At 42.8% G+C, this 10187-nt stretch overlaps 1 protein-coding gene across 1 annotated transcript; it reads right to left on the bottom strand.

Annotated features, from left to right (window-relative positions):
* Positions 1-600: 600 nt before the first annotated feature.
* grk1a (G protein-coupled receptor kinase 1 a) lies at positions 601-7346 on the bottom strand. Its single transcript, XM_026165497.1, has 7 exons — positions 6369-7346; positions 5820-5947; positions 5506-5663; positions 3959-4042; positions 2206-2330; positions 1776-1977; positions 601-1383 (listed from the first exon to the last, which is right to left on the bottom strand). The coding sequence occupies exons 1-7, from the start codon at positions 7068-7070 to the stop codon at positions 1091-1093; spliced, it is 1692 nt and encodes a 563-aa protein (XP_026021282.1). The 5' UTR covers positions 7071-7346; the 3' UTR covers positions 601-1090.
* Positions 7347-10187: the final 2841 nt, after the last annotated feature.

The raw sequence follows: 10187 nt of genomic DNA, 5'->3' as shown, positions 1-10187 counted from the left end.
GAATCCAGTGTTTTTCCACAGTATAGAGTCACCCTATACCCACTACCCACTATACCCATTTGGTGCTTAAACTGTAGTGTGTAAAATAGTGTAAAACTATAACACTATCAATTCTTTACAATTTAAAGTCTCCAAAAGTTGATAGTGTTCATCTGGACGTCAGGATGAACAGAATCAATGTTTGGAGATTTACTTACCTGGATGATTGAGCATGCATCAAGACAATTTAAAGTCTATTATTCCACAGTGAGAGTTGAAATCATTCAAGACATCTGTTGGCCTTCTCAGGAGTGGATGTACCAGCAAATTCACACCAAGGTCAGCACTTGTAGTTGTGTTATGTTAAAGTTCATGACAGTATGGATTATTTGGAGAAAGTGTCTTCTCTCTAAAAGGAACATGACAGCACAGCTCAGGGTTGAATAAAAACCACACAGAACAAACACTCCAGCTGTCAAGCACGGAGGTGGAGGGGTGATGATTTGGGCTCCTTGCTGTCACTGAATTAAACTCGGTAAGGACCGGATGAATATTTATTATTACCTGATGTCTTTGTCACTGTGTGTATTAGTGGAGGAAAAAAACAACAACACAAAATCCTGATTTTAATGGCAAAGTATTTATTTAAATCCATAAATATCTCTACAGCTATGAGTAGACTGTTATTAAAGTGTGCAAAAATGTTAGAGCTGAAAAGTGGAAACACAGACGTAAACCTGCATACATGCTCTCACCTGTGCAGGTGTTTTTGATTAATTAAGTTGCATTTCAGAGAGTCTGAATGCTGGCAAAGAAAGCAGACAAACAAAAGCAGGATAATAAAATATATAAATTCTCTGTTTTTTGCGGTCCACGCGCACAAACAATGAATAAGCAATCGTTCCTGTAAAACTCAAAGAGAAGTCAAAATGACATTACAGCAACAAACTGAACACAAAGTGCAGATAATACTGTAAAAACCTGATTATGGCTCAGAGCAGTTCCACCAGTGCAACTTTATCATGACGAAATACACTTATGTCTAACCTGTACTGACCACCTGTACAAAAAGTGCTCAAAAAAGCAAAAAGTTCATGTCATTTGAAACCCTTTACGACACAGCGCAGGTGGAGGACTTGGGCGGCTGCTCCAGGATGGATTCCCGCCGCAGGTCGTTGGGTAAAGTGCCACCCGGACCCCAGACTGTGAGCTCGCCGTAGATGCCGGTCTCGATCATCTCCTCCTGCCAGGGGATGGGGATGTTCCCCGAGGCGAACTCGTCGAAAAAGTCCACGTCCTTGTCGTCCAGCTGCACGCCTTTAACCGTGGAGAAGGCTCCGACGTCGTCGACATCCTTCGCGTAAACTGTTTTGGAGTCCGGCACGAAAGGGGGCGTAAGAATCCCTGTGCAGACACAACACAGAGAGACGTGGGTTCTTATCTTTTCCCTAGGGTGACACACTGTCCTTATTAAAAGCAAAAAACTGTTGCTTTGGCTCTGGCTGAATTTATTTCTGTGGCCCATTTAAAAAGAGAAGATAAGAAGATGAAAAGCCACAGAATAAATGTGGGTTTGGATCATCTCTAATGTTGGGGAGGTCCTGAAGTCTGAGTGAGTGTTTCTACAGCTGGATTTTTATCAGCACTAAAACCGATCACACCAAGCTTTAAATGAAACCAGTCCCGCTCTTTAAACCTCATGCACAGATGTGTGTTAGTGCAACCATGATGAAAGCCGACACTACAAACGGGAGACTTCAGTGGAACTTTGGGTTCCTTGCGTGTTTCTGTCTGACCTGCATTCAGTTTCCTCCAGTTAATCTCACTGAAGAAAGGGTGCGCCCTCAGCTCATCGCACGAGTCGTTCTTGAAGCCGAGCCTCTTGTCGACCTCTTTGCACAGCAGACCCTCACAGATGGACCGGGCGTTCTCGCTAAACTTCTCCGGATAAGTTACCGGATCATTCAAAATCCGCTTCTTCACCACCTTATTCTCCACCTTTAACATTAAAACCAAAGCAGAAAAAAGAAGGTGAATGAAAACCTGATTGTCACGTTTGTTTAACACTCTAAAATCTGTATAATTGCACAGACAGCAAGATGCATGACAGAAAGAAACGAGAGGTTCTTGAGGAGAAAAGATCAGAAAGATCAAATGGTAAATTTACAAACTGCTTCAAAAAGAAAATGACACGAGATCGCACATAGCACGTCTCAGTGCTTCTACCTTCTCTCCTCGGGTCCTGAAGGGCCCCTTAGCAGCCAGAAACTCGTACAGAGTGACTCCCAGAGTGAAATAATCCACAGAGTAGTCGTATTCCTCACCTTTCAGCAGCTCCGGAGCCATGAAACCTGCAGGTGACAGCGTGTGACAGAGTGTGGATGAAAACGACCAGGATGCAAAGTATCCTCCATTAGCAGGGAAGACGCTTTTGTATTTCAGGGGATCTATTGATTGAAGATTCAATTTTAGTGCACATTTTGCCATTTCCAGATGTTACACTTTGGCGAACTCCTAGAGATGTTATCCGATCAACTTCATATTTGCTCAGTCTGAACTATAGATCTGGACCATATTGAAATGTGGAGCTTTTGAGTTTCTGTCAAAGGGCGTGGCCATGGCGCCATTGCAAAATGTAATCACTCCTCATGAATTTTCATTTTGATCTCATTCACTCATACATTTTCCAGTCTGGACCAAACCACTCAGGTGTGATAAGGCTCCGCCCCTAAACACATTTCATTGCCAGCAACCATAATTTGTCCAGGAAAGCCGCACACAGTGGGTTTTAGTTCACATTGAAAAATGTGAGTTTTTGTCAAAAGGTGTGACCCTGACGGCATAACTTATTTTGATGCTTCGCCATGAAGCACGAAATTGCTATAACTCAAAGAAATTTAGTCTCCTAAACTTCACAGGCATGCTGAGAGTCCCACCCTGAACAGGTTTGAATAGTTAGAGTGGCACCTAGTGGGAGCAAGACATGTAGTTATTGAGACTTTGATGTATTGCTTCTCCCAGGTTTACCCCATCCACCTCAAAAGCGGTCAGAATAAACATCACACTTTGATGATACTTCAGTGTTAAAATTGTGGGTTTACGTTGAATGGCGCACCCTGGTGGCAGGGTGAATCACCGCAAAACAGGAAGTAGGTTTCATGTTTTATGGTCCTTTCCATTGACCATTGTAACAAGGCTCCACAGCGCCAGCTACAATTAAAAAAAAAACAAAAAAAAACAACTAGCCCTCACACCATTCTTCATTTAGGAGTCTAAAATTTGACAGCCCGATAAAAGACATCAAGATTTACAAAAAAATCTCTTGGAGCCATATCCTAAACCCAACAGGAAATCAGACATTTTGAATTTAATGTGTAATGTTAGCTAAAATTTTCACAGTTTTCAGGCCTCGTACTTTAGCGAACTCCTCCTCGGGATTTCAGGAGATCAACATGATCTCAGGTTGAAGTTAAAGACCTGGGTGGCATGTAATATCTGCTGTCTCCTCTGCTGCCTATCTACCAATGATGAGGAACAGAAAATTAAAAGAATATTTTTCATCGCCACCTAGTGGACAGAGGAGGTGTTTAGCATGTCTCGATGCACCCAGTGTGAGTGCCCTCGCATTTCTGATTGCAGCTTTAATTTTGCATTGTTTTCATTATAGGTTGATCAAAAGTCTCATACAAATAAACTTTCACTGGCTTTCTTGAACAAAAGTACACTTCGCTATTATCATACTGTGTAAAACAAATGATCTCTGAGCGGTTTTACTTTATTTCACATGATAATGTTAATTTGATAACGCTGGAGCTCATGTATGCAAAGAGCTAAACACCTGAGGTAAAATCCTCAACTGTGAAATGTAAATGTAGTAGTCTGTATTTCAGTATATTGCAAGGTAAATTTCACACATTACGTGCAGAAACACTGAGTTTAGTTGGGGTTTTTTTTTCCATTTGAGGATTCTGTGGTGTACCTGGAGTGCCGGCGTAGCCCTTGATTTTAAACTGATCATCAGCCAGCTCCACAGCCAGACCAAGGTCAGAGATACGGACGTTACCTGTGTGAGAGCAAACAGGTTAATGTCAGCGTCACAGATATGATAAGCAACTCATTAACCTGCAGAAGTGTGATAACCCAAAGATATCCTTCTGTTAGCTGTGAAACACATTGTGTGTAATGTAGGTATGAAGTGTGTGTGTCAGTTTTAACTTCAGGAGGCTATTTCAAGTCAAGGTGAAGAGCTGTAATTGCACAAGCAGCTACAACAAGGCTTTTGTAATGGTTTTTAGAAATAGTTCACCATTTTGGAAAACACGTTAGCATAAAGCTAGGTGAGACAGAAGCATAATTCTTACCATTATCGCAACATATAGCGCGCTATCTAAGGCTAAATGCGTCATTAGGGAATCTTAAAAACACAATAAATACTAGAGTCCGAACAATATCTGACTTTCAAGACTGATATCGATCTTGTGTTATTTAAAAATCTGATATCTCAATTTTGATATAAAATTTTCAATTTTATGAAACAAAAATGGATGAGCTTGTTGTCGTTTTTTTTGCAGTCTGCCCTCTAGTGAGCAAACTATGCAACATCAGCAGTCACACAATGGTCGAAGGGTGTTTCTTCCATCTCTTCTTTACTTTTTCAATTTTCATTCAGCAGTCGTTATAAATGCAGATACCAATAAATCGGTAAATAGCTAATACTGGATGATAATATCAGCCCTCCAATAAATCCTTTGTGCAAATTTGAAATGAACTATGTTTTGCAGGATAACCACAGAACGGTGCCACAGGTTGCAAAAACAGGAAAGCTGATGCCCCCTGTAGCTCTCCCCTCTTCGCTCTAAGCCCCTCCCACCAGAGAAGCACAGGCATTATTTGGGCTAAAAAAAATAAGACTTTATGCAGCACACTTGCTGTAGACTGACCTGATCTAATCTGGGAAGGCTGATGATCTTGTAGGGAGTTAGACTTTCTAGAGCCTGGAGGAAGTGCAGGAGTCTAGCTCCTTCTCAAAAACCTCTTGATTTTACAACATGCAGAAATGTAACGATTTTGGATATGTTTAAATTATATATAAAATATATATGCTGACTCGAACATACAAACGGTGTGTAAAGGATGTTCAATCAATTTTGATTAAAAAAAAAAGCTCTGAAATATGGTTTTAATTTCTTCTCTGGTCATATTTCCTGTTGTGGAATTCTCTCACAGAAATCAGGATCCTTCGAGTCCCATGAGTGCCTCTCTTATTGTCTGTGTCTATAACTGATGGTCACTGCCAGATGTTAAACATAGGATTTTCCTGTGTCCTTGCAAGAAGTGGAAATAGGTTTCACGTGACTGTATTACCAGTCTGAAAATTGTTTAAATGTGATATCTATGATCCTGCAGGTAACCAGCTGCTGACCTCATACTATCGCTTCTTTCATGTTTACATTGTCTCTACGTGGTGGCATGAGCACTGCAGACTAGACAGTTACCTTGGAGTCATCTTGTTCACGAGTGTTTTACCTTGATTATCCAGCAGCACATTCTCTGGTTTGAGGTCTCTGTAGATGATCCTCTTCTGGTGGAGGTGCTCCATGCCCTGGATGATCTGCGCAGCATAGTAGCAGGCTCGTGGCTCTTCAAATCCCGGGTTGTTCTCATCCACATTATAGATATGGTACCTAATGCGATCAGAGAGAGATGTTGTAGGTTCATCCAAGGCAAAAATCCCTATATTGCAATAATAATTCTTAGTTTTGGGGTTGCAAGTTGTTAAATTACCTCTATGAGCCTGAAAAGGTGTAGGACGATGGGTCAAAGAGAAAAGATGATCTAACCTCAGGTCTCCGCCGTTCATGATGGTCATGACCAGACACAGCTCTGTTTTCGTCTGGAAGGCATACGCCAAAGAGACGATGAACCTGCTGTGAACTCGGGCCAGGATCCTTTTCTCCACCATCGCGCCCTGCAGGCAGCAGAGGAGACAGCAGGAGACATGAGAAACTCTGTGAGTAACAATATCTGAACTTGCATTTCCAGCTGCACCAGCTCTCCAACTTTAGCAGCGTCTTCTTGTGTCTGCTTTGATGACTAGAGACAGGAGACTTCAGTCGAGGTCCGCTCCATTTATAAACATGACAGGATTGGCACTTTATGCTATAAGGAGATCAAAATGTACTAATGCCGAGAGGACTAATCATATAAGCCCATGGTGCTCACCTGTAAGTCTCTATCCTAACACTGACTGTTTAGACAGGTAGGCTGGTCAGCTACTGCAGGTAAAAGTCCTGCAGAACCTCATGGAAACTAAATCAAAAAGGTTCCTGTATTTGAACAACTTCATGAACTGCTGGACCTATAATAGAGCAGGTGGCATGACTCCTTACCTCATAGCCTTTTCTCTTCTTCAGCCTCTTCTTGTTGAGCTTTTTGCAGGCATACAGTTTCCCCGTGCCCCTCATCTGACAGGCAAAGACTTCCCCAAAACCCCCTTTCCCCAGTACACGAAAATCCATGAACCAGTCATCTCCCATGGGCTGCATCTCCAGCCACTTCCACTGCAGAAACCTCTTCAGGTACATACTCTCCAGGAAAAACGTGTAGGGCACTTCCTTGAGGAAGTCCATCACACTGTCCATGGTCTCGTTGAAAAGGTCGTCAGAAGCCTGTTGGTGCTTCTCTTTGACCTTCGTGATGCCATTTTCTGGCAGAAAGGGGCAGTAATACTTGGCATCAGGCTCCATATAACGCGATATGATCTTGCACGCTTTGTTGACTCGATCTTCATCTTCAGCATTGTTGTACTCCTCGATATCTTTCCACAGACGGCTGGGGCCTTTGTACTCGTTGTTGGACTCCAGGAACTCCTGGAAGAGACGTTTGCCGATGGGCTGCTCCACACAGACCGTCTGGAAGCCCAGGTCTAAAGTCTCCCGCAGACCCTCGCACACCGTGATGTGAAGCAGCTTCAGGCGGGAGTGGAACTTCTTGTCTCGGTTGGCCGCTGGGTTGGCAGTGCCATCAAAGCTTCCACGGGCCGAGATGTAGGCAGAGTTGGCCACAACTGTCGTCAAGCCACCGATATCCATGGTGGATAAGAGAAAAGGAGGGAAGGATAAAGAGATGCAACTAAAGTGTTACAGGGAAGAAAAAGCAGATGGGAAAGTCTGCAAATGAGAACCGAAATAAAGAAATCGCAAAATGCAGACAAAAATCACAGAGAAGTAAGTGATGTAAGAGAGGACTTCTTCCTCCGGTGATTCAGAAGCAGAGTGACTCGCACATGTGAGCATCTGCTCACTGCAGAGTGACTTCCCTCCCTGACAGTCTCTGCCTCTCACACATGCACACACACATGCAGATCTACCTGACTCATCGCCTTTCCTCAAAGACACTTATCCACGCTGAATCTCTGTAATGCTCTGCCCCGTGCCCGACCATGTGCTCTGTGCCGGAGGCGGGACGAGAACAAGGTGTGAGGGAACACGATGGAAAGTAGAGGCAGAAAATGAAAGAGGAAAAAGAGACAAATTAGGTAAAAATATGCATGTATGTAGCGGGACAGTAATGACAGCAGTGTAGAGAGAGAGCAAAGTTCTCCATCACTTTATTAGGTACACCTGTTGACTGCACATTAAGAAAGTGAAGAAAAGTGATTTAAGTGACTTTGAATGTGGCATGGTTGTTGGTGCCAGACAGGCTGATCTGAGAATTTTAGAAAGTGCTGATCTGCTGGGATTTTCCCACAGAACCATCTCTAGGGTAAAGAGAAAGGAAAGGAAACAGAGAGAGAAAAAAGAGAAAACTTCCAGTGAGCGGCAGTTTTCTCTGGGGAAAAATGTCTTGTTGATGTCAGAGGTTAGAGGAGAATGGCCAGATTGCTTCGAGCTGATATGAAGGCAACAGTAATTCAAACAATCACTTGTTACAACCAATGTATGGAGAAGAGCATCTCTGAATGCACGAAACATCAAACCTACAACAGCAGAAGACTGCACCTGACGCTGAAAAATGCCAGAGTCTCAATTTCTGAGCAACATTTGGACACTAGATGAAATGAAAATATGCTTTGTATCACCCCCCCATCCCTTTAGGACCTCAGCAGGATCATGTATTATGTCACAAAGCTCAGATCACCTCAAACTGGATTCTTGAACATGACAATGCTTCATAGTAGCTGGAGTAGCTGGTGTCATTAAAATATATGAACTTAGTTGCAGTGAAGCAAGCCGGCGGAGCCTCCACCTGAAACTGAATTTGAAGTTTTTGCAGCCCTGTATTAAAATAACCTACGCTCAACCCAGTAGAGCACCTTTAGGATGTGACAGATGTGCAGCCAACAAATCTGCAGAAACTGTGGTGCTGTCATGTCATCATGGAGCAAAATCCCTGCTGGAGGAACATTTCCAGCATCTTGTTGAATCTCTGCCACAAAAAATGGGCTAGTACCTATAAAGTTTGTGCTTTAGTACATCAGAATTAGTCAAATGTTTCAGAGGCCAAACTGACTCAGGTTTTCATTTCTGTTTGGATTTGCAGTGATTTAAATCAGTCCTGTTATCAGTAGTAGCCAACCTTTTCAAGGTGATCCTGGTGTTTCTCCAGTGAATCAAGGACGTCATTGCTAATGAAGGAAGTTTACCTGCTCCTGTCACGGTACACCTTATCTTGGCCTCATAAATACATAGTGAAAGATAACACACATCACACTGTGGACCGACTGTAAGTGCAGAAAAGAATGAGACTGGACGCAAGACGTTAACACAAAAGCTGAAAGTTCCTCAGAAGATTTGGAGAGGGACGAGAGAGGGAAGAAAGAAATATTACAGCTGTCTTTACTGAGCTGAGAGAAGGAAAGAGAAAAGGTTTGCTGTGAAGCTCCATCATGGCCACTCTGAAGGAAAAGAGGACTTGCGGGCAGCGGTGTGAAGACTTCGGCCGCTTTGTCTGGAACTCGGAAAATGGGACGTTTATGGGAAGAACGCCAGAGAAATGGGGTAACAAGGACATGACTTCACTAACCTCTCCTGCATTAAATAGACTAGAATTTTTAAACCGCTTGCAACAAGTATTTTTCAGATTATTTAAAACATGCTGATAGCACTCATTCAGTCAAGTTACATGTTAAAAATTGTCCTAATAACCTTAAATCTTTTCTTTTCTTTTTGTCTGTATTTTATTTTGAATTGTTGCTGTGATCTGAGCTTTGTGACATGGTGCGCATGATGAGCACACTGTCCTCATAAAGGATTTGATGTGGTCAGCAAGAATACTCAGGAATGCTGTGGTGTTTAAATGAAGCTCAGTTGGTACTAAGATGCCCAAAGCGTGCCAAGAAAGTATCCCCCATGCTGTTACACCACTACCATCCTGAACTGGATGGAGCCATGTTTTTATGGTGTTAATGCTAAATTCTGACCCTAAAATGTGAATGTAGCTGAAACGAGAGTCATCAGACCAGGAAACATTTTTCCATCTTCTACTGACCAGTTCTTCCCATCCGTTAAGTAGCCTCGGTTTCATGCTCTTAGCTAACAGGAATGGCACCAGATGTGGTCTTCTCCTGCTGTAGCCCATCTGCTACCATTAAGGTTTGGTGTGTTGAGGGCTCTGACCCTAGATTCAAATGTCACAGCAGAAATTGAAACTGTGTGAAGCTGTAACTCAGCTTCCTGTTCTTCGATGACAGGAATGGCACCGAGTGTGATCTTATGTTGTTGTAGGTTTAATTTGCTGTCTTTCAGAGGTACTTTTCTGCAGAACTTGCTTGTAACAAGTAAATATTTGAGTTACTAATTCCTTTCTATCACTTTAAAGCAGTCTGACCTCTGGCATCAACAAGGCACTGTCACTCTCTGGATGTTTTCTGTTTTCGGCCCTTTCTCTGTAAACCCTCTTTAAATCATATAAGTCAGGGCCGATTGGCTCGTTACACATTTACATTAAAGGGCAGTTGAAAGGCTGTACCTAATGAAGTGGCCGGTGAGTGTAGTTGTTTTTCTTTCACATAAAACATAAAAGGCCTCAACAGTATCTGTGTGTGTGTGTTTGCTGAAAGACACGCGTGATCCCAGTCACATGTCATGCACTCCTAGAGCAGCGAGAGATAAGTAATGATAAGTTTTGTGCACCCTTCTCTGCTTGACCTTACAATGAGATTAAATTCAGTTTGCAGCAGCAGAGGACACCTTGACCTCTGCGTTTCC

This window comes from Astatotilapia calliptera, chromosome 1, assembly GCF_900246225.1.
Source record: "Astatotilapia calliptera chromosome 1, fAstCal1.2, whole genome shotgun sequence".
Classification (NCBI taxonomy): Eukaryota; Metazoa; Chordata; class Actinopteri; order Cichliformes; family Cichlidae; genus Astatotilapia; species Astatotilapia calliptera.
The sequence above is the reverse complement of the archived record's forward strand: the minus strand, read 5'-3'. Positions and strand labels throughout refer to the sequence as shown.